The 24,710-nt window shown below is 38.7% G+C and overlaps 2 protein-coding genes across 4 annotated transcripts; one reads left to right on the top strand and one right to left on the bottom strand.

Moving 5' to 3' along the window:
• Positions 1 to 817: 817 nt before the first annotated feature.
• On the bottom strand, positions 818 to 12,810 carry LOC141438711 (uncharacterized). 2 transcript variants are annotated; one of them, XM_074102631.1, is made up of 10 exons: positions 12,671 to 12,810; positions 8,727 to 8,900; positions 7,662 to 7,826; positions 5,467 to 5,637; positions 5,020 to 5,146; positions 4,667 to 4,838; positions 4,342 to 4,465; positions 3,380 to 3,520; positions 2,213 to 2,776; positions 818 to 1,005 (listed from the first exon to the last, which is right to left on the bottom strand). In XM_074102631.1, exons 1-10 carry the CDS (start codon positions 12,720 to 12,722, stop codon positions 833 to 835), a joined length of 1,863 nt encoding a protein of 620 aa, XP_073958732.1. In that variant the 5' UTR covers positions 12,723 to 12,810; the 3' UTR covers positions 818 to 832. The 2 variants fall into 2 exon arrangements, with proteins under 2 accessions (XP_073958732.1, XP_073958733.1); XM_074102632.1 differs by having other exon boundaries at positions 818 to 1,002.
• On the top strand, positions 7,753 to 24,018 carry LOC141438712 (uncharacterized). Of its 2 annotated transcripts, none has more exons than XM_074102634.1 (8): positions 7,753 to 7,843; positions 17,275 to 17,902; positions 18,133 to 18,281; positions 19,003 to 19,127; positions 19,688 to 19,805; positions 21,197 to 21,312; positions 21,965 to 22,102; positions 23,915 to 24,018. In XM_074102634.1, the coding sequence occupies exons 2-8, from the start codon at positions 17,314 to 17,316 to the stop codon at positions 23,937 to 23,939; spliced, it is 1,260 nt and encodes a 419-aa protein (XP_073958735.1). In that variant the 5' UTR covers positions 7,753 to 7,843; positions 17,275 to 17,313; the 3' UTR covers positions 23,940 to 24,018. The 2 variants fall into 2 exon arrangements, with proteins under 2 accessions (XP_073958735.1, XP_073958734.1); XM_074102633.1 differs by lacking the exon at positions 7,753 to 7,843 and adding an exon at positions 16,459 to 16,686.
• The last annotated feature ends 692 nt before the right edge of the window (positions 24,019 to 24,710 follow it).

The raw sequence follows: 24,710 nt of genomic DNA, 5'->3' as shown, positions 1-24,710 counted from the left end.
TTTATTGAACCAGACGTTATTTTGCGGAGTTCCATATTAATGATCTATGAACAAATTTACTTTGTTTACCTGCGACCTACTGCGTAAAGCTAAGAAAATGAAGTTCGTCCTATTGATGGATTTTCCTTAGTCAGACCGCTTCCTTACACAACTCTGGTTGCGCAGCCTGTGATCTGCAATCCCTGTGTGCGCATGGTCCTGGCATCAGCCAATGATTCAAATCATCGTCATCCCATGCTGGGCCCAGGCCTCCTGCGGCCCGTGCGGATTGAGATTTAAATCTTACTTGATCTGATTTTGTTAAATGACAGTGTAATATAGCTGGTATGTAGCATTAGCATGACAAGGAGGAGTGTCCGAAACACTTCCTGTTTAGCGAAGAATTTCGTAACGCCTAATAGAGTCCTGTTTTTTTTCTTTAACTCCCGCCAAAAGCTTTGATATAATGTCTTAAACTTTCGTGATTTTCACTCATAGTCAAAATACCACGCAAAGGACTTATCACGCTAAGTTAACACACACGAGTAATGTTTACCTCGACGTTTCGGCAGCATTACAGTGGCCGTGGTCACGAGTAGACTGAAGTGTGGCGTGGTGGTGTGTCGGCGTCGGGACGAATGTTCTGAGGGACGATCGGACGTTGTTAGTGTTGTGTGTGTTAGCGTGATAAGTCCTGTGCGTGGTATTTTGACTAAAAGCTTTGATAACTTAAAACTATTCTATTTCTTTGAAGTAGCCGTTAAATGTTCTAAAAAAAAATAGTAAGGTTTAGTTAGGATGATGATGATGACAATGAGGTTTACAATAAAACGCAGCGTTCTCCTCATCTCGTTTAATCATCATCTCTGGTGAGATACCGCACCTCGGGGTCGGCTGCGGTGCGCCCGCGCAGCCGCGCCAGCGCCGCCCGGCCGCGCGCGCCGCGCAGCACTAACGCTGCGCCGACGCAGCACGCCGCCAGACCCAGCGTGCTCAGGATCGCTGCTGTGGCGCCTGACGATGCTGCTAAAAGAATGCCATCTCAGGGTAAATATTAGCCTTTTTTTCCTCATTACCATTTCTGCAAGTGTTATTAACCTACGAATGAAGTGACGGGCTTTCTACGCAACAGAAAAACCAGCAGGGCTACTACGAAACTCGAAGTTCGTGTCGTGCGGTCCTTCTGACACTTATACTATTTAATCCGAGAGCGAGAGGGACCGCACGACACGAACTTCGAGTTGACGAGTTTCGTAGTAGCCCTGCTGCGACCAATCAATTAATTTCTAATTCTATTACAGAAAGATTAATTTCGATTTGAATAGATGACCGTGGCATGTGAAGCATTCCATTGGCTGTCACAACACAACTGGATGACTGTGGCCGTCAAGAGGTTGATGTTGTTAGGGCTAAAGCATAGATGTCGCTAGTGTCGCTGCTTAAGTGACTAAATAAGAAACAAACAAGCTGAGATATGTGGTGTATAGGAGAAATTTGTGTCTGTACTCCTGTCCAGTGATGGTGTAGCGGTATAGCACGCAGCACGGAATGCTGAGGACCTGGGTTCGATTCCCAGCGCTGGTCTCTTTTTCTGATTTTTCTATGCATCTATGTTTCAGTTTGTATTTTCGATATGGATTTTACGGGATGACCGTAAAAGTAACAAAATTTGGAGTTGAAATAAAAAATACAAAAAGACTCCAAAAACCAATCTTAGAGGTGGTGTGGTGCCTCAAGTTATTTTTTTATGAAACTAAAGAGCGATGACCATAGCCACTGTAATTTGGTTGAAATGAAACGTTGAGGTGATTATTCCTCGTTAGTCTGAAGTTTCTTGTAATTACCTGGCATGTGTTAAGGTATTTTTTCAGAAAGTGTTAAATAAATCTATAATTATATCTATTAGCGCATGCCAAGAGCGTAGGGATTATGGCAACCCATAATGAAAGAACTGAAGTGGTTGTGGGTGGGGCACATCGCTCGCAGGACTGCATGATGGCCGATGGAGTCAGACAGAAGGTTCTCGAATGGCGTCCGCGGACCGCGAGACGAGCTGTCGGTAGGCCTCCAACAAGATGGAGCGACGACCTGGTTAAGATCGCGAGATCGCGGTGGATGCGGAAAGCACAAGACCAGTCTGAGTGGAGAGCCTTAGGGGAGGCCTATGTCCAGCAGAGGACGTCTTTCGACTGACATGATGATGATGATGATAATGAAAAGAATCAATACTTACAAGAAGTCTTTTCTGCTACATCTTTTCTGGCTTGAATTGCATGCTCCATCTTTGACTTAGCAGCATCAGACCACACTGAAGTAGTATTTTGCAGTACTCTTCTTCGTCTTGTTGTTGGTGAAATACTAGTCATTCTAGTTGTAGATGGTGCACGACTAGTAGTATAATTTGAAGGTCGAACTGTCAATGTTCTAGGTGTAGGTCTATTAGTAGAAGCAATAGTACGTCTAGTAGTAGGAGCTATTTTAGCTGTAGATGTAATTCGAGCGGGTTTTCTAGTGGTCGTAGTTGTAGTTGTAGTTGAAGGTATATTTCTTGTTGATGTTGAAGTTGTGACTGTAGTTGGTCGAGGTGCTGAGGATGGTCTGCGAGTAGTAGTTGTTGTTGTTGAAGTTGTTGATGTTGTTGTTGAAGTTGTTGATGTTGAAGTTGTTGTTGGTTGTGGTGTTGTTGAAGTAGTGGTGCTTGTTGTTGGTGGAGTTGACGGTGTTCGTATGAGTTTTTCGGTCAGAGGTTGGTCTGAGGTGCGGCTGTCTGTCGCATATTTGCCTGCTGAGCCTGTGCCTGTAATGCATAATGACATAATTATCAGTGGCGTAGAATGCCCTGTATTGAAATTAGATCTTTGACTTTCGCTCCAACTGCTGAAGGCATATTTTATTAATCCTAATAGTTATTTTTCAAATTAGACCCAATACCCAAAACATTTGTTTCATAGACGTAGCTCATGAGGTCGCGACTTCACGAGTGATTAATGTAATTTCTTATAGTTCATTGATATGGACCTACGCAAAAACACATGATTCAATAAATTATTTAACATTTGTCAATCTTGTACGGCGTTGGTTGTAAGAGAGAGGCCCCACTGGTGCGTAGCGTTGCTTTGCGTCGCGTCGTCGCAATGGATCGGTCCATTGTATGCCTCATCTGCGTTGCGCACGTCTAATTTGTCCTTCTAGCAGTGGAACACTGGAACACTGTCCGTTCGTCGCCGCACCGGAGCTGTGTCGGCGCAGCAGCACCTTCCCCACCGCTTCGTTTCTTATTCGTCGATCCGTTGAAATGTCGCGGCAACGACGCAAGGCCAAAGGTCAATATACGCACCAGTGGGACCCCTCTCTAAATCAACAAAGTTCAAAAGTGTGCAGATTTTGACGCTGAACCTACCGTAGTCGAAGACGCAGATCTCGTAGAAGTCGGGACAGCAGTTGTCGTCGGTGACGCACGCGGCGCTGCATGCGCACACGCGGCCAGCCGGGGCTGCGCTCTTGCCGAAAATGTCGCAGCGGCCGGCGCAGGTTTCCGATGCTAAAATAATTATAAAATAATAGTACATTGTGTCTTTAGGGACATAGTCTAATTAGACTTCGGTGACACGTTCGGCGTTAGTCCAGTCCATCATTCTGGTTTTCTGTCATTCACATTAGATTGACAAATTTTATTAAAAATATTTAGTTTTCATCAGTCTGTCAGTCTAAGAGGGTTACACGGTAATTCTGTCGTCATTTTGACCAGAAGAGCGTGTAACCGATGGGCTTTATGGTGAAGGAAAACATGAGGAATGCTGCACAAGCTTGCGAAGCAATTGGCATTGGTCTAAAAAAAAAAATTTTATTTTATATATTTTTTTTAATAAAATAGGCGAATTTAAGACACCTATTGTTTCGTTTTAAATTTTTTACCCTATTTAGAAGTTACCGGAATTATAGCTAGCCATAGTTACTATGGCGTTAAAAACTACGATTTTCGTTGCCCATCACAATTATTTTAAAAAACTTAGTGTCTTCTGTCACCTGGCAGTGTTAGAATTAGGCGGATCAGTTATATAACGTTTATTTACGATGATAGTCAAACAAAGGTCAAACGTTATTTTGCAATACACACGATCAATTAGTATTTTTTTTACAAAAATGTTATTAAATTATTTAACAAACCTATTCCTCGAAATGGTTTTGGAACTAGACCACATTGTAAAAAAGTGATCAATGCCAATTCAATGGTGTTGATGTTCCCAATCCGCACTGTGCCCGCGTGGGAACTACGGCGCAAGTTCAGCAGCGGGACGTATCTGCGTCCTAGCTGAGCTATGCTGAGATGATGATGAGAAGTTTGTAGGAAAAGATAGTTACGGAATTCTGGTGGCGTTACAGCTGTACTGATGGCCTCCTCGCATTCAGCTCCTTGCAAGATGGCGACGTCGTCGATTGCTATATCGCTGGTGAAGCTGTGTCCTCGGATACCCTCGATCACTATCTGAGTAGATACAATACAGAGTCAGTCAAGAGAACATCAGAAGGCCGAAGAACTGTCCAGCTTCCAGCTTCGAAAACTTGAGTAAAATTTGAAAATTAGGATCGGCAGCACATTTGCGGCTAGAAAAATATCGGTCAGGAATACGCAACAGGAGTCTCACTCGCATGCGCGCAAACTTTGTTCCTAAGATGTTGGACTTACTTGAAAATTGGCCGCCGTATCGTTGAGTTTGGACACGTTCCTGAACCAGAAGTCCCCGTGCTCCCCCCATTTCTCAAACAGGAGGTAATCTTGCTTGTCGCTCCAGCTTAGATTCCCGTGGAGCTGGTGTAAGCCCTCCGGTATCTGATAGACTCGGAGGCCACCGATGCTTCTAGAAATACGAATACCAGTAAAGTAAACTTTAATCTATGTAGCATATAATAGGTAAGGTGGACGTAAGAGTTCCGTGGAGACCTCGGTCGCACCACCAAAATGTTTACTGCCAGATTATTGTATTGTCACCAATGTATAGCTTTAAATTTATGTATAAATAACCAGTTGAAATAACTTACTTGCCATACATGTGGTAGAAGAAAGAGAAGCATCCATTCTTGGCCAACTTGCCGTCGTATATAGGAGAGATGAGGCGCGCAGACTCGTTCGTTAGTCTCGAAGTGCTTTCAATGAACATGTAGTAACCTGGAAAATGATTAATATTTAGCGAAACTAATAAATTTAAATTAAATACCATTTAAACTACCTGAATCGATTATTTCCAATCTACTATAACCACCTCAGTCTACTGGGGAACTAAATTCCCGTTACAACTAGAACCAGGCGGTTATTGTAAGATTTGTTGTCTAAGTAGTCATAATTAACTGATTTAGTTGAGTGAGGGATGCGTCATTTTGCGAGTAGATCAGACAATCTCTACTTGGGACTTGGTTAAATAATTGGTGTCAAATTGTCCAGTGATATTTATTTATTTATTAATGGGCGACTTCAAGTCCTGAACATACCTGATTGTCCTTTCCCGAGGGTGTGATCATACGAAGGTCCCGTGTAGAGAAAAGCGCTAGGAGTCTTCGTATTCAGCCGTGACCAATCAAAATCATGCAGATCGTCCTGACGCCAACCGCACAGCCCTTCAGATTCAAAGTCGCAGCTCAACTGCGGTTCCATGCCTTTTTCTGAAGAAGTATAAAAGAAGAAGTAAGAAATGCGACAGTTTTCGGGTGCGTGCGTGTTTGTCGCAATAAGGGCCTTTGCTAGCTGGGGGGTTACTACAAAATTCGAAAATTGAAGTTCTTATCGTACCGTCCTCTCACTCTCGTATCTATACTTATACTTATAATATTATAAATGCGAAAGTGTGTGTGTTTTTATGTTTGTGTGTTTGTCCGTCTTTCACGTCGAAACGGAGCGACGGATCGACAGAGCGTCAGGTAACTTAGAGCCTAATGGCTTAACGTGGGTAAAATTGTACACCCATTTTTAACCCCTACCCAACCCAAGTTTATTTTTGGATTAGCCCATATATAATTAGGTACTATTTATCTCGGAAAATTGCATAGTTCCCGCCCACGGGATAGTACTATTAGTTATTCTGTGATAGCGGTAGAGGAAATCTTCGCAGACGAAACTGCGCATAGCAGCTAGTTGTTGAATATTTAAAATATCCATTCTCATTCATTTGTGCACTACTCTAATTACCATTCCGCAACAATGACACGGTAATTAGAATTGAGTGCGCACATAATTAAGAATGGAAATGGATTCGAGTCAGTCACTAGTCATGATTAGTCAGTTAGCTTAGCGGTCAGTCTTTGTATGGGGCCATACCTACACGCGAAGACGATGATGAATAGTGTAATCTATCAGTTAGCTTCAGCGGGCTACTTCAGATCTTCACCATCGTATCGTACCTCCGGACGCAATTTAACCGATTTTGATTGGTAGGTACCGTGTGACGAAGAATGGTATTACATTATGATACACACATATTAAAAGTAAGAAAAAAAACCGTGTCACATTCACAAAGACTACAACATAACGAACTGACGTCTCAAGAGCGAATTATAATTCCCTGTACGATTTAACGTATTAAAAAGCTTTTCGGTGGGGCTGAGTCATCTAGTCATGATTAGTCAGTTATCTTAGCGTCAGTCTTGTATGGGGCCAACCCCTACGCGAACTCGGACACGCGAAGTTGAATTTGCGAAATCTCTGTATCGCCCGCTGACCAGCGTGGTGTTGTCTAACGCGCTAATCTTCACGATCGCCATCGCATTCACCATCTCATTCTTAACCTCGTCTTATACCTACCGTGTGACGAGAGAAGTGGTAAAACGATTATGATTACAAGTATATTAGAAAGAAGAAAGAAAGAAAGACATTATTCACATTCACAAAGACACACAAAATACAACAAAAAAAAAGCGGCCAAGTGCGAGTCGGACTAGCCCATAAAGGGTTCCGTAGCAGCAAGTAACATAATATAAAAGTTTCCTTTACTTTACGATTTATGACGTATTAAAAAAACTACTTACTAGATCTCGTTCAAACCAATTTTCGGTGGAAGTTTGCATGGTAATGTACATCATATATTTTTTTTAGTTTTATCATTCTCTTATTTTAGTAGTTACAGGGGGGGGGGGCACACATTTTACCACTTTGGAAGTCGTTTGGGAGTCGTGTCTCTCGCGCAAACTATTCAGTTTAGAAAAAAAATTAGAAACCTCAATATCAGTTTTGAAGACCTATCCATAGATACCCCACACTGTATGGGTTTGATGAAAAATTTTTTTTTAGTTTCAGTTCTAAAATGCGGTTCAAAGAATACATCTACTTACCAAGTTTCAACAGTTCTTATAGTTTCGGAAAAAAGTGGCTGTGACATACGGACGGACAGACAGACAGACAGACATGACGAATCCATGAGGGTTCCGTTTTTTGCCATTTGGCTACGGAACCCTAAAAAACAACACTAAACGGCAAACACAGATAAAACAAGAAAGAAAAAGGTACAAAAATGAAAATACACGATTTTGCGTGTCCCCGCAAAAGTGAAACGGCCGGTGACTCAGCATTAGACAATAAGGCCTCTGATTACCGTGTCATTTTTGCAGGGAAAAAGTGAAACAGCCAAACACGGGTGCACAGATGATTGAGGATGACCGAATTAACTTGTTCTTGCTCTATACGATCTACGTACCAGGCACGCATTTAGGCGTCGTCGCATTCCATCGGTAACCATCGCAGTAAGCAGCGGAAGACCCAACTAACTTATATCCCGGGAAGCAGTAGAACACAAGCCAAGCCCCCCGATGGGTAGGGAACGAAATACCGTTTTCTAGTTCTATGTCGTTGCAGCCGGCACCTGTAAAAAAAATGTAGGTAAGTAATTTATTTTTCACACCTCTCCTTCAGAAAAGTAACTTTTCCTCCCTGACGAGAGGGAGCAAAGTGCAACTTTTCTGTTCAAGGCTTTTCTAAGTGTTTTATTGCAAATGACAATTTTTAAAGTTGATAATTGTAAAGCCACGCTATTTCTATGCTGGTTGTTCTTTAATGATATTTAGATATATTTTTTTCAAGTTTCTTAATGCTTCGTGTGAAAGTTGTATGAGCCACACGGGAGCATATAACTATTTCACACCTCTCCTTCAGAAAAGTACCTTTTCCTCCCTGACGAGAGGGAGCAAAGTGCGACTTTTCTGTTCAAGGCTTTTCTAGTGTTTTATTGCAAATGTCAATTTTTAAAGTTGATAATTGTAAACCACGCTATTTTCTATGCTGGTTGTTCTTTAATGATATTTAGATATATTTTTTTCAAGTTTCTTAATGCTTGGTGTGAAAAGTTGTATGAGCCACACGGGAGCATATAACTATTTCACACCTCTCCTTCAGAAAAGTACCTTTTCCTCCCTGACGAGAGGGAGCAAAGTGCGACTTTTCTGTTCAAGGCTTTTCTAAGTGTTTTATTGCAAATGTCAATTTTTAAAGTTGATAATTGTAAAGCCACGCTATTTTCTATGCTGGTTGTTCTTTAATGATATTTAGATATATTTTTTTCAAGTTTCTTAATGCTTGGTGTGAAAAGTTGTATGAGCCACACGGGAGCAAATAACTATTTCACACCTCTCCTTCAGAAAAGTAACTTTTCCTCCCTGACGAGAGGGAGCAAAGTGCGACTTTTCTGTTCAAGGCTTTTCTAAGTGTTTTATTGCAAATGCCATTTTTTGATGTAATCGTAATGTAACTGCCAAGCGGTACTTACGAACACAAACGGGCAGCGGCACATCCCACTCCCCGAAGCGGCAGTTGGCGTACTTATTGCCCACTAGTTCGTAGTGGGGGTTGCAAAGGAAGCGGGCGATGCGCGCGCCCGGGCGCCCGCGCACGCGCCCGTGCTTCAGCTCGGGGTTGGGGCACGGTGAGGAGCGGGAGTATTCTGGAACGCATAATATACACCGTGTTATTTGTGATTGGTCCCGTGAAATACGAGACGTAGAGTGTGACGTCTGTCGACGCCACATAGATGTCGCTAGTGCTGCTGCTTAAGTAGCAAAGTAGAAATGAGCAACCTGAGATATGTATGCATAGGAAAGTTCGTGTCTAGATTCCTGTCCAGAAGTGGTGTAGGGGTTATAGCACGCAGCACGGAATGCTGAGGACCTGGGTTCGATTCCCAGTGCTGGTCTCGATATGTATATTCATGCCAAATTACAGCTTTTTAGTACTAACGGTCTCTGAGCATAGCCGCGGACGGACAGACGGACAGACATGGCAAAACTATAAGGGTTCCTAGTTGACTACAGAACCCTACAAAGATAGTCTTGAATTATGTTCACTGTGGCGAATAGGTACTGGTAACTTTAAGGGGACAATCTACAGGTCAAATGAAGTTTATTTCTCTAATACACTAGTGACCTAACTCTTTACTGTTTAAATGATAACCAATTTGGTTAAGATGATGATGATTATAAAAAGTAAAATACAGAAAAGTACATTTATTCGATTGGATGGCAAACGAGCAAGTGGGTCTCCTAATGGTAAGAGATCACCACCGCCCATAAACATCTGCAACACCAGGGGTATTGCAGATGCGTTGCCAAGGCCTACGATGGGATACCTCAAGTGCCAGTAATTTCACCGGCTGTCTTGCTCTCCACGCCGAAACACAACAGTGCAAGCACTGCTGCTTCACGGCAGGATTAGCGAGCAAGATGGTGGTAGCAATTCGGGCGGACCTTGCACAAGATCCTACCACCTGCAATAATTAGCAGTAAAACAGGGTAAATGTCCTTAAATTTATGAAGTTTTTTCAAAGTCCATCACTTATCCGTTTTTAATTCACACATATTTAGTAAAAGAAAGTCAAACATGTGTTTTTTTTTTAATGTCTCTTATATTGGTGTCGTCAATGTCACTAAATTAAACTTGACAAGTTTGTTTATTTTACAATAACTATTAACATTTTTTTTTATTCGACTGGATGGCAAACGAGCAAGTGGGTCTGCTGATGATAAGAGATCACCACCGCCCATAGACACTGCAGCACCAGAGGGATTGCAGATGCGTTGCCAACCTAGAGTAGACCTAGTTTAATAAGAGTGAAAGCCATCTAAAAACAATGACTAAAGCTATTGATATGCACGAAAAAAGAAAAATACTTTCATTCTGGAAAAAAATATTTTTTCACCTCAGCACCTCAAACAGGCAGGTTTTGCTATGAGAAATCAGTGAGCAAAATCGCATTTTGCTCACTCCGTGAGACAAAGTAACTTCTTAATTATTTTTTAAAATGCTGAGTACAGTGTTGGGTCTACTCACTGAATTCCAAATATTTGAACTTTACTTTGATCTGTCATTTCACTTCAACTCGAAAAAAGCAAGAGATAGGATCAAATTTGTCGATTACAAACTTAAATTAATTTTTGGTATTAAAAATATATCGAAATATTTCCAAAATGTAAATTTTCCCGATCTTTTAATAAAGTATGCAACCTCGTTGCACGAAAGCCGCTTCTCTTGTTTTTTTTTATAAAAGAATTCCGTATACTGCCTCTACTCTACAGTATAATTATTATTTGTTAAATTGAATGATTTTTTAACAAATCTATTAATGTTATGTAATAGAAATCTTAATAAAAATCATATTTAAAGGTTTAATTGTTCAACCTTTTCAATTACCCGAGATGAGGCTTTTTGCAGTATTAAAAAATAAGTGTGACATTAGTACAAGAAGTTAGGATTGCATGTTATGAGTATGCGATTTGTATTGTAGCTACTGGACTCTTTTTATGGTTTTAAATGTAATTATTATATTTGATAATAATCGGATTCTATTTTAAAAAATGTGTTTGTTTTGTAAACAGGTAGTATATGTGGTTTTATTCTTCATCCCAGCCTATATACGTCCCACTGCTGGCACAGGCCTCCTCTCAGAACAAGAGGGCTTGGGCCATAGTTCCCACGCGGGCCCAGTGCGGATTGGGAACTTATGTGGTTAAGTGGTTTTATTCTTATGTTACATTTAAATTATGTTCTCGCTGCTGAGGTGAAAATTGTATGTGTCACACGAGACCAAAGTTTTTTTGCATCTCGTGTATTTCAATCCCTTGCTGATCTCAGGATTCTAACCTAGAATCACTCGCTAACGCTCGTGATTCAATTATAGAATCCTTCGCTTACTCGGGATTCAAAATCAACACTCGCAACAAAAAACAACTTTGCTCTCTTGTTGCACAAATAACTATGTTTTCTATTTGACGAAAAAGTTAATTATTAGTTAGCTTGTATCAACGAACTAAGCCGTCTGCCGAAGTTAACGGAAAAAAAAAACACAGATGTAGGTATATCTCAAATCTAAGGATTTTGAAAATCTTAGTTGGCTTTGTATCTACAGTTTAGGTATCTGCAGTATAACGAATCTTTCCGTTGCGATTTCCTCGATGAACGGAAGTTCACACAGAGGCGTCCTGCTGATAATGATGTTTTTTTAACCGACGATTGGCGTATCTAGGGTTATTTTTCAGGGGGGCCTGGCCTGGATTTTTTTTAGGTTTCCGGAGCCAAAATGGCCAAAACGGAACCCTTATAGTTCGCCATGTCTGTCTGTCTGTCTCCGTCCGTGGCTTTGCTCAGGGACTATCAATGCTAGAAAGCTGTAATTTTGCACGGATATATATGTAAACTATGCCAACAAAATGGTACAATAAAAATTTAAAAATAAACTTTTAGGGTACCTCCCATAGACGTAGTGGGAGTGTTTTTTTTTCTCTCATCCAACCCTATAGTGTGGGGTATCGTTGGATAGGTATTTTAAAACCATTAGGGGTTTGCTACGGCGATTTTTCGATTCAGTGATTTGTTTGCGAAATATTCAACATTAAAGTGCAACTTTTCATTAAAATCGAGTGGATGAAAAATTTGAAAAAAATCGGGATGGTAGTAATTATATCAAACTTTCAAGGAAAACTATAACCGCTAAGTTTGCTTGAGAATTATTAGCAGTTTAAGAGTAAATAGCAGCCTAAGGTATAAAATATACCTAAACTTGGAAGATTCCGTATAAAATACAAAATCCTTAGAAAAATATTACTTAATTTTTTCGTAATGGCTACGGAACCCTATTTCGGGCGTGTCCGACACGCTCTTGGCCGGTTTTTGAAGATACCTATCAGTATTATAGAATTTTGTATCGGTAGCCCAACATCCTGGGGTGGGCAGAGCATTAGATCATTCTGGGGTGGGCACGGACTTCAGCATAGGAATTCTTAAAAATTACCTTGTGGACTTCATTCGGCAACACACAAATAGGTACTATTTAGCTTTAAATCGTTAGTATGTAATGATAATGAGTCAACAATGATGCAAAAAAATCGGGCTTATCCTAGATTTGCGGTATTTGTTTACAACAACAAAGTAAAAAACGAATAATGGGTGTATGGGGTTGCAGAAAATATAATAATAAAGTTTATTTTTTATTTGTTTGTGTGTAAGTATGCTTGTTTAGTATGCAAACCTCTGGAACTATTGAACCGATTATTTAAACATTCCTAATAATAACTACTTATACTAACTAACTACCTTATTAACTCAGACTTAACTTAAAAGCTAATAAAACCATACTAAGCACCTTCAATTTTCAAACTTCTGAATATTTTGTATATTTTGTTAAACTATGATAAAAACTGAAAATTAAAATACAATACTTACGAAAACTCAACGGCACTAAGCAGAAAAACAACATAAATAATAATTTGGGCATTATGACAAACACTTATAAACTTATTTCAAAATAAAATGTATAATCATAACATAACGAACAACACTCGGGACTAGACTAAGCACTGGGACCATACAACACAATTTTAAGTAAAAAAATCATACATTGTTTTTAGACAAAGAGTATTTGTGGTAGAGTTGACAGAAGAGACAGACCACTGCAGTGTTTGTCAATGCATAGCATAGGTATAGTTGTATCCTACGTGGAATTTATTTACTACAAATTGAACATCTATTTAATTTAATACCGATGATAAATAAAAAACCCTTTTTTTCTAAATAACGTTTTACACAGGAGACATAGGAGAGGAATGAAACTGAGACGAGCTTTTAGTATTTAGAGATTTCTATATCTCAATTATGTATTAGTGAATGCTGCGATAAATATATACCGTATATAACCAATATACCGTATGTACCCACTGCTCCATATCGAAATCCTTATAAATATTGAATAATTGCTGAGATAACTCTCCACCGTCAAAGTATGTTGCACCACCTGATAAAATCTATTTCTTACTTCTGTCTATTGTTAAGGTTGCATGAAGGAAAATCTCTTTACATCTGAGAGAGAGAGAGAGAGAGAGAGAGAGAGAGAGAGAAAAATATTTACACATATTCGATACAAATAAAAATACATTAGATGGAAACAATAAGATCGAATAGTATAAAGTGGGCCTCACTCAGCATAATGTTAATGTTACGGCAAGCCGCAACGCTGTTTTTCCGTGGACCCATTTAAAAACTAAAACATATAAAAAAATACATACAAACACTATAATGACACGAATGCCAGCGGAAAGAAGTTCGCATCTGTGTTTTCTGTACTGCTATTCAAAAAAGAGTGATTGTAGTATTGTATTGTATCTATTCCTTCACTGTCACATCAAAACAAACCCCGGTCGAACCATCCACGAGTTTTCCTGCCTGTAGGCATAATACCTCAAACAAATAAAACGTATCCGGTCTGCTGTCGCTTGTTCTTTGGCACAGGATGCGCAAACGCATCGTATCGTGCGGAAGCTTCTGAATGCTATCAGTGCGGTATTTACGACGCAGATTATAAACAATTGAGATAGTTGTTGTCGAAAAACCCTGGCCCTATCCTATAGGTACTACGAAGTGCCAGATTCGAACTTCATATCTTGCGTCCCGCTGACGCTTATGATATTAAATCGAGAGTGAGAGGGACGGTACGAGACGAACTTTCGATTTTAGAATTTCGTAGTAGCCTCCCTCCCTGTTTCCTTAAATGAATTATGATTCATGATGGTAAATTCTGGAAGCAAGAAAAAGGATTGTTTTTACAAGCTTTTGGTTGCTAGTCTTAATTGCGTTAGTCATAAAAAAATATTATTATTCCGTGTCTTGCCATCCGGGCTTTGGGGCCAAATAATCGAACTAACTTGATTCTTTCTTTTTAGGCTTCCGTAGTCAACCATATACCCTTATAGTTTTGCCATGTCTGTCCGTCTGTCTGTCTGTCCGCGGCCTAGCTCAGAGACCGTTAGTACTAGAAAGCTGTAATTTGGCATGAATATACATACTTACCAGTCATGCCCACAAAGTGGTAAAATACAAAAAGTAAGAAAAAAAATTTTTTAGCGTGCCTCCCATAGACGTAAGTGGGGGTGAATTTTCTATTGACTAACCCTATGGTGTGGGGTATCGTTGGATAGGTCTTATTTTTGGATTCAGTGATTTCTTTGCGAAATATTCAACTTGAAAGTGCAAATTTACATTAATATCGAGCTTCCCCCTCCCTCTAAAATCTACTGTTGGGTGGATAAATAAAAAAAAACCAGGATGGTAGTAAGTAGGTACTTAGGAAACCATTAGGTCATAAAAATGTTTTAAATACGTTGTACCTTCTATTGTTTTATAAATGCCTGGGCGACCGAGCATTGCTTGGTTTTTTTTTAGTTAAATCGTGTTTTTTTGGAGAAGATAAATACGTAGGTAGGTACGTATTTAAATAAGCTTTAAAGCCACCCACTGCTGGGCACAAGCCTCCTCTCAGAATGCGTAGTGTCCTCTCTTAAACTACTAATAATTCTCAAGCAATCTTAGCCGTTATAACAAACTGACTAACCATAACCATCTACCCGTGTCAGTAAAATCAATGAATGATGTCAAATTTAAAAACTTTCGTTAAAAAAAGTTGACTCAAAGGCTCTGTATAGTATTAAAGACTATTTTGACATAAAATTTAATGAAAATAAATATTGTATAGAAATGGACATATCTGCCAATTAATTAATGTTATTTTTTTATATATTTTACAATTTTTAATTATTATTATTGACATCAAATTAAGATTTTTGTAATTTAATTTATTTCCCTTTGTTAACTGTAGGCTTTTTTTTGTAATACTCGTATGTAAGACTTGTTCTAGTGCATAATTTATTTGTGTCAATGGAATAAAGATATATGACTATGACTATAGTTAGTTACTTACATCAAATTTACAAGGAAAATTATTGTAACAAGGGAAACTGTTGTACCTTGGCCATATAGTTGTACCGCGGACAGTCGTCGAAATTTAAATGTTCCCGCATTATTTTAATATCATGTGCTGTGCCATTTACTATAGTAAGGGTACTGAATGTGCTGTGTGAAAAAAACACGAAAATAAAAATCCTTTTACAAAAAGTACTTTTTTTAACTTTAAATGAAGCTTATTTATTTAATGTTTTATTTTTTTGTAATAAAAGTCAACAAACTATATTGAAGTTACTTTAAGTAGCTAAGGATCAAAAGGGCTGTTTCAGCTGCCTAAACCTAAATCGATGTGCGTTTTGGACGCATTTTTACCTAAAAAACTGGATACGTTGTACCTAGGGCACTAAAAATATCTACGTTGTATGCCTTGGCCAATGAAATTTAATAGTAAAAAATATATATATTTGGTTCCGATCATATCATGATGCTGAAAGGTATTTTAGTTAAAATTAAGTAATTTAGTCGTTTGATCAATACGATTTCAACATGTAATTAGCGGTTATCGCGCGCTGTTCCCTCGGAACTGCAGGGCTACTACGAAACACGAAGTTCGTATCGTATCGTACCGTCCCTCTCGCTCTCGTATTAAATAGTATAAGTTTCAGAGGGACCGCATGGCACGAACTTTGAGTTTCGAGTTTCGTAGTAGCCCTTCTGTGCATTTTTCAGTTTAGCCTATGTTACTCTCTGGCCCATAAACTATCTTTATGCCAAAAATCACGTCGATGCGTCGCTCCGTTTCGACGTGAAAGAAGGACAAACATACAAACACACTTTCACATTTATAATATTAGTATGGATGCGTTGCACCCCTCCTAGGGCCTCCTGAAACTAGGTAGGTAACAGGCCCTTTACTACGAAGTGCAAAATTCGAACTTAGTGTCTTGCCGTCCCGCTAGCGCTTATATTATTTAAAACAAGAGTGAGAGGGACGGTACGATACGAACTTTGATTTTCGGATTTCGTAGTAGCCCCTCTGGGATATGGGTATTTTGAATGGATCCCAACTGTTGGCGTTTAAAGTATTTAAAAAGTTCTAGACTACTACTAGATTTCTTTTCTTTTTAGTTTTTCAAAGTAGTCGGGCTTTTTATTTATTTATTATATTATGTATCCTGGGAGGAAAAAATGTTTCGACTTGACTGTAATGACTGACCCTGTGGCTGTATGGTGGTAAACTTTTGCCTTTTCCCTAAAGGAAAGATTAAAAAGTAACTGTCACTTGCTTGACACTTGTCATGTCACTCATGTCACTTTGGTCCGGCTGTGTTTTGTTTTTGTTTTTTAATTAAATAACAAAAGCGTTTACAATTAAGAAAGTTAATTAACATAACAGAACAATGATTATGACTGGTATCTGTAGACTTTGTTTATCATATTCAACGCAAAACATGATATCTTTAAGTGAATGCGAGGCTTCTATAACCATTGTTTTGAGTATACAAGTAAGTTTTAACTATTTCAAAACAAAAAGTTCTATGCAAATGTATTAAAAATTATACACTGGTCAGCTTAAAGTAGTGGTAGAGACTAGCTTAGGCTATTTTATATCAAACTAGCTTTTCTTCATGGGTTTTCTCGTTATTCATTAGATCTTGCATTCAGACTGAAATTCCGAGATTTCACAAAATTTCCATGCGAATTCGCAATAATCACATCATGATCGTTTACGTTGCAAGAACACTTGTGCATAATTTCATGTCCCTATATTTACTGGTTAAGGTTTTTTCCCGAAGGAATAATAAAATAAAATGAAACCTATTTTATTCCTAAGGTAAAGATATCAAAAACTTTAATCGAAAACCTACCAGCCCCTTTAGTGTGAAAGAGTAACAAAATTATCCCTTGCAAATATTGGGTAAAAAGTACCCTATGTGATATTCCACAATCCCAGCTACAGTCAATACTATTTATAACGAGATCAAAGGGACAGCTATATTTGGTTGATAACCAGTGTTATTTTGGAATAAGTATATGATTGTATTGGGACAATTTTCTTGGTTGTTACACATTGAAATGACTTTTTTTTACAGATATCACCGATTGAATTACTCCCGAACCAAGTTTGCACCATGTGTTCAGACAAACTAAAAGGATTAAAAGAGTTTCAGACACAGGTCCATAGAAATGAACAAATACTTAAAAATCACTTAAATCAGGGATCAGAATGCCTTAATATCTTTTATAAAACAATAAAAAATTCAATAAAAGAAGAAACAAGGAAATCAATAACTACGGATGTTACAGATAATAAGTTAGTTGAAAAAAATGAACTGGATATGAAACAGTTAAAGGTGGAAGAAGATTTGAATTTAGAACAAGGCATAGATTATGATTCAGAAGATGAATTGCCTCTTGTGGACATTAAAAAGGAAAATAATGATGATAGTAGCAAACCAGGAATTGAAATGGTTATCAATGATTTTAAATTTAAATGTCTTACTTGTTTTGATAAATTACAAAATCAGGTAGATTTAGTTAATCATTATAACAATGTTCATAAGACTAAGGTGAAAAACAAACACAGTTACACTTTAGTTAAGGATGATGATAAAGTTTTGTACAAATGTGTAGCTTGCGGTGTAACTTATGACTGTAGAAAAAAAATAACAAGACATAGTCAAATTTACAACGAGGAAAGATTTCACTGTAAAATTTGTGGTAAGTGTGAAAAAGTGGTGATTATGTCCACAATATAAAAATGAAATGGGTATAAAAATCGTACCCCCTCTTTCATCTTTCCTCCAAATTGCGGCATGATAGGGCAGGCGCATACATACTACTTTTGCATGAACTAAACCATTTCTTCATAGGGCTGTATGCATCAATCCTAATTCATAATCAATCTCGCTGTATGAAGAATTGATCAACGAATCACCATCAATTTTCAGGTCGGACATATAAAACAGTTTCTGAGATCATTCGGCATGGCAGAGCCCATGACGGTCCAAAGGTGGCCTGTTCGTTCGGGTGCGGTTTCGCTTCTGTTTACTCTGGAGCACTGAAGACCCACGAGGATAGACATAGGCAAGAATACAAGGTAGACTTTAGTGTAAATTTGCCCATGTAAACTGAGCTCATCTATGTAGACTTAAGTGGATGAGCTCAGTTCAGAATGTTTCAACTATAGCTGTATTAATATCTGCCACAGCCAGGGCCGGATTTGGGGGAGGGCTCATCCTTTGTTGCCCAAGGCCTCCAGACTTCTAAATCCGGCCCTGGCCACAGCTGTGTGCGAAAATATCTGGTGGTGACTGTACCTACCCCACAAAATTGCACTAGACCGAATGAATTAAAGCGATTGGACTGGACTGGATCGAAAAAGTAAACAAAAAAAATGTATAGGTACCTCCTCTCTCTCCTCTCTCACTCTCCTTGCAATCGGGTAAAAAGTACACTATCTAACTATACTCTATCCTGGGAAAGATGAAAAAAAAAACCTCACATCATTAAATGAGAGGTACCCTACAGTTTTTTTTACATTTTACCACCACATTTTGTCTGCGTGATGCTCTAAGCTAAACAATGGACGGACAGTCAAGACAGATGGACATGGGGAAACAAACGTGGGATCCACTGAAACGAAAAAACGTGTTATTTTGGATTTTTCCCTGAATTGGGTCCAATTTATACTACGAGTATTTGATGTTAATTTGTTATTCTTTCCTTCTAATGTATTTTTCTGCGTATTAAATACATGTAAATAAATCTCTCTTTCTGTCCTATAAACCATAAGGAAAACTGCCTTCTTTACTTTTCAGTATAAATGCGAGACATGTAACAAGAGTTTCCAGGTAAAGACCTGGTATGAACAACATCAGAACATACACAAGGGCCTCAAACCATTTGTGTGCCAAATATGTGGCCTGGCTTTCCATATGGATCGGTAAGCGTGTTTACAAGATTTTTTTTCTTATTTTTGTTGAGGCTTTGAACAATCCAGGTAATCATGTCAGCATCATGGGTGCTCGCTCAGTTCACACAAGCAAAAGATCAAAGAAGTGGTAAATGCAAATGGTCTAGTCAAATGTCGGCTTTGAGAGCCAACAATTGACCTGGCCAGTGGCCATTGTGCATGGGATCCAAACCCCCAAGAACTCTTCTTCTCTAGTCTGAGTTCCGAGTACATTCCAACCACAAAATGTCCCATTCATTTATTGATTCGTCCATTCATTCATGTCGCCTTACAAGTATCTCAAAGTTTTTCAATTGTGTTTTGTTTCTTTTCTTTTGTACAATAAAGAGTTAACATACATACATACATCATGTCCCAAGACCTTCTGGCAAATTTCGCACAATGGTGATGGTTTATTTAGGAGTTGAGAGAACTGATACTGAGAGATTTCTCATCTAGAGAGTACTTCAACAAGCACTCGTTTGTATTTTCTCAATGAAAGAAAATCGCGGTGTGTACAGACCCTAAAGTTTGATTTATACGTTTCTCAGATACTTGACGTCACATCGGAGCTCTGTTCATCCCAATGCGTCTCCATTAAACCGATACGTTTGCGTCCACTGCTCCAAGCCTTGTGGGACTATGAAAGCTCTCACTCTACATTTGAAGGTACATTTTTGTCGAAAATACAAACTGAAACATGGAATCGAACCCAGGTCCTCAGCATTCCCTGCTGCGTGCCATACCCCTACAGACACGAATATTTCCTATGCACCACACAGCTTGTTTGTTTCTTATTTAGACAATAGCGAAAATTTGGAGTTGAAATAAAAAATACGAAAAGACTCCAAAAATCAATCTTTATTAGGTACATTTTTGTTTGTAACTATTCAGCCTAAATAAGCATTAGACAAAGAGCGCGTCGGACACGCCCAAGATAAGGTTCCGTAGCCATTACGAAAAAATCAAGTACCTAATATTTTTTAAGGATTTAGTATTGTGTTTTGTATGGAATCCTCCAAGTTTAGGTATATTTTATACCTTAGGCTGCTATTTACTCTTAAACTACTAATAATTTTCAAGCAATGTTTGACGTTATAGAAGGGAAAGGAATTTTCTCCTTGTAAATTCAATTTTTTTTTCGCTCGATTATAATGAAAATTTGCACTTTAAAGATGAATATTTCGCAAACAGATCACTGAATCGAAATCGTCTTGGCAACTCTCGAATGGTTTTAAAAGACCTATCCAACGATACGCCACACAATAGGGTTAGTCGAGTAAAAATTAACACCCCCACTTTACGTTTATGGGAGGAAGCCTTCCGTTGTTTGGAACTTATCTCGAAATACCTATTACTTAATATGACCTAAGATCTAAAAGACCTTTTCTCATGAGGTGCCCTAAAAATGTTTTTTATTTTACCACTATCGGCGTACCTTAACCTATATCGTGAGGATATAGGTTAAGGTATACCGTAGGCGACAGGCTAGCCTGTCACTATTGTACCGTAGTCAAACTTAAAACCTAAAATTGCTAAAAGTGGCTCCGAAAAGGTAACGTTTTATGTGCTCTGCCTACCCCATTTGGGAATACAGGCGTGATGTTTGTGTGTGTATATTGAATTTGTATTTAAAAATGAAATTGCCTATTGCCTCCGAATTTAAAGAATTAAATGGGTAGTTTCAAAAAATTATTCTCTATACTCCGTAGTACGTCAGATTATCAGAAAATATTTACGTCAATCAAACATAAAATAAAAAGTATGATGTGCGTCAAAAGTTCGGGAGTGGGGGTCCGTGACGTCACGCGTCGCTAAAAATTGTCGCACGGCGTGACGTCACGCGGAAGTTTTCATGTTTTGTTTAAAATTGTCAAAAGAAACAGTACGTATCAATATTTTCTGATCATAAAAAAAAACTTCAGACTAATTAGAATTTTCAAGATACTAAGCCTATTTAGGAATAAATTATTGTAAAAAAATAATACATAATAGACAGTTTACCTTCCCAACGTTTATTTATGCAAACAAGAAATATTTTTCTACATTTTGTATTCTAGGAGCACGGAATAACGTCGAGTTTGCTTTGCGATTTGTGCGGCAAATCGGTGTCCACAACAGAACAGCTCAAGAAACATAGACTTACACATTCCGGGATCAAGCCCTTCGCTTGCAAGTAAGTGTCACGTTTATCCATCATCATCAACATCATCATCATTACCATCATCATCATCATGTCAGCCATAGAATGCCCACTGTTGGACTTAGGCCTTCCCCATAGATCTCTGGTGCCTTTGGTTGGAAGCGGCCTACAACCATCTTAATAATATATTGGATATGGAAAATCCACGTGTACAGTCAGCATCAAAAGTAGCAGATCACTTTTTTACTCTGTCCTTTTAACACATTTGTCAAATTTGTATGGTGTTAAGGTTAAGTACGTTGCTCTAAAACGACAAAGTACAAAAGAATGCAGCTACTTTTGATGCTGAGCGTACCTACAAACAATGTGTGTTATAACAACAACAAGATAATGTGTGTTAATGCAGCTCCTCCACCTCCACGCTGTAAAAGCACACAAATTACACAAACCTACCTATCACCACCGTCACTGACTCGTTTCGAACTCAACCAAAGTTCATCCTCAGAGCAACACAACCGTTCACCATACTAAGATCGGGGTAGAGCAAAATAATTGTTTATAAGTAGTTCATTGATATGGACCTCCTCAAAGTAACGCCTAATTCAATAAAACCAGGTGTTGTCAAATACTGTATTGCTGCAGATTGGTATGGTTGAGTGGACAGAAACCCTTTACTTTTTTTTAGATCGTGCGACAAGACCTTTTCAAAGAAGTTCAACTTGAAGCTGCATCAGATCACACACACAGGCGAACGCGCGCATGCGTGTGAGTCGTGCGGGAAACAGTACACACAGAGGAGCGCGTTGATACGACATGTAAATAGGTATGCCACACAACCATAGAGATAGGTGCGGCCACATGCAGTCGCTCGACGCTCGTTTCCAGCGTCAAATCTGACCACGCGACAAAGCTGAAAATGTTGAGCTTAATTGGTGGAAAAAAAAGTCTTCAATTTCGGAAAAAACACTGTTTTTTTTCATTCACTCCAATTTATTTTATTTGTACCACTGCTATGACTGCCACCGAAGGAGGTTAAGAAATCAGCTTCAAAGACCCAAGATCATTCCTGCGAACAGCCATCTTAACGCTGCTGTTTGATGCGGCGACTTGACGCTACTTTTTTGAGTCGCGGGAAATTCAAAATAGGGTCACGTGACCAGGGCCCAATTGCATGACAAATTACAAGCAAACACCATTCACCGAATAGAGCATGTTGTGCCCAGGGCCTCTAATAGGGAGACAGAGAGCATCACAACAAAACACGACAGATAAAATGTAAATGCGCCTTAAGGATGACAGTTCCATAATACATAGGTACAGTTTTTAGGGAATACACTAGCTGTCGCGGGTGCACTGCGCGGGCGCACGCCTATGGGAGCGGGGGCAGGTACGATCCGTCGCACGTAACGCAGCAGTATTAGCGCTCCTCATACCATTTTTCTATAGGCTTCCACTCCGTGCAAACCGCGTCAGCTAGCGTAGGCCCTTTTTTTTTTTTTTTTTTTATTCGACTGGATGGCAAACGAGCAAGTGGATCTCCTGATGGTAAGAGATCACCACCACCCATAGACAACTGCAACACCTGGGTATTGCAGATGCGTTGCCAACCTAGAGGCCAAAGAAGGAATACCTCAAGTGCCAGTTATTTCACCGGCTGTCTTACTCTCCACGCCGAAACACAACAGTGCAAGCACTGCTGCTTCACGGCAGGATTAGCAAGCAAGATGGTGGTAGCAATCCGGGCGGACCTTGCACAAGGTCCTACCACCTGCTTAAGAGCTTATAGACTTTTATATTAATTAAAAGCGAACAAATGTTTACTAACGGTTTTTAAAGAATATCACGCATAATTATTGGAGTATACACATTAACTTAGTTATATATTAACCCTTTGACCGTCACGGTCGGCAAAACGCGACAGCTGAAAATCGTGCCATAAGTGCCATGTCGGCATTACGTGGCGCCTATGGAGCGATTTTCCAAAAATTTTTTTTTGTCGTCTGTGGCCGACCGTGGCGTTCTATCAGACCACATTTTTAATGTTCATTCAACTTTTACTGTAGTGCTATAATAGTGACTAGTGAATAAAAATGTTTGCAGTGCACAAAAGAACACATGAACATAGTGTCTTCCCCTTAAGGAACTAAGAACTGCCAATGGACATTTTCTTAGATTAAATTCTGATTAGATAGTTTAAGTTAAAGATAAATTGCTTATTAGCCTAGATAGGCTAGATTGTAATGTAATAAAGCACATTATAAGCGCTTTATAAATAAATAAATAAATAAAAAAAACAACTTTTATGGAATAATCGATAAAAACTAACAAAAATGCAACGTTGCCAGCTCAGCAGGTATAAACGTTTTTATTAACTCTGGGTGAGCACTTAACTCGGAGGTATGGCATGTAGTTGGATGAATATTCGTGCGTTTTGACCTATATCGTGCTTCGTTTCATAAAAATTAATGAGCATCATCTCTTTCAAAATACTTCCCGAAACGGTAATGACGAAAAAAAAATACCACAAAAATGCTAAATATTTACCCAGTTGTACAGAAGTGTACCTAATACTTTAAACATCCGTCTATTAATTTAAATATTTTTTCCATTTATTGTTTTTTTTTTCTTTTTGCAGACATCACAAGCCACAACAGAAGTAAAAGGAGCTGCTCAAAATTTTGCGGAAATATTTTGTATTTTTTTATTAAAGTATACCTACCTAAACGTAGTAGTAGGTATTTGGTCTTTTAATTCTCCCTTTTCACATGTTGATTTTCACAGTGTACACATAATATGAAAACACCTCAATATAAAGCTTGAATGCAAAAGTCGTGTCGCAGCAGTTTTTTTTTTAACGTAAATAGTTAGTTTAGGTACGTGTCTTACCCGGCTGCAAAAAAAGACTCAGCTTTTATATAAATTCGCCTCGTAATCTTATATTGGTTCTAAATCTTGCATGCTAATTTTGATCCACTTGTAGTTGTGTTGATTTCAAATTTGGTACAGTCGAGTTAATAAACTTGTGAGCAAAAATTTGATCAAAGTAGGTACAGTCAGCAAAAAGAGTGAAGAAAAATCTTTGTTCTTTCCCTTTGTTCGTTCGGCTTCATTCATTCCTATTTTGATTCGCTTCTAGTGGTCAAATTCAAATAGATTGAGGTTCGTGGGTTTGATGGCAATGCAATAATAAATTTCATAGAACTGAAATTGCGTTAAAAGTCCATAAATTATAAAATAAGTTATAAAGTTATACATACAATCGCAAAAGTGATTCTCGATGCCATTGTGGCTTGAAACATCTGCATCCACAAACATTAAAAAAAAATGCGAGATATGACATGACAGCTGACTGCTGACTGACATTAGGCATTTGACCACAGCGTAGCGCACTATCGCGGGTGACACTCTTTCCCGGCCTGGTTGGAAATACC

Source organism: Choristoneura fumiferana, chromosome 19 (assembly GCF_025370935.1).
Source record: "Choristoneura fumiferana chromosome 19, NRCan_CFum_1, whole genome shotgun sequence".
NCBI lineage: Eukaryota > Metazoa > Arthropoda > Insecta > Lepidoptera > Tortricidae > Choristoneura > Choristoneura fumiferana.
Note: the sequence above shows the minus strand (reverse complement) of the source record. Positions and strands in the feature narration are given on the sequence as shown.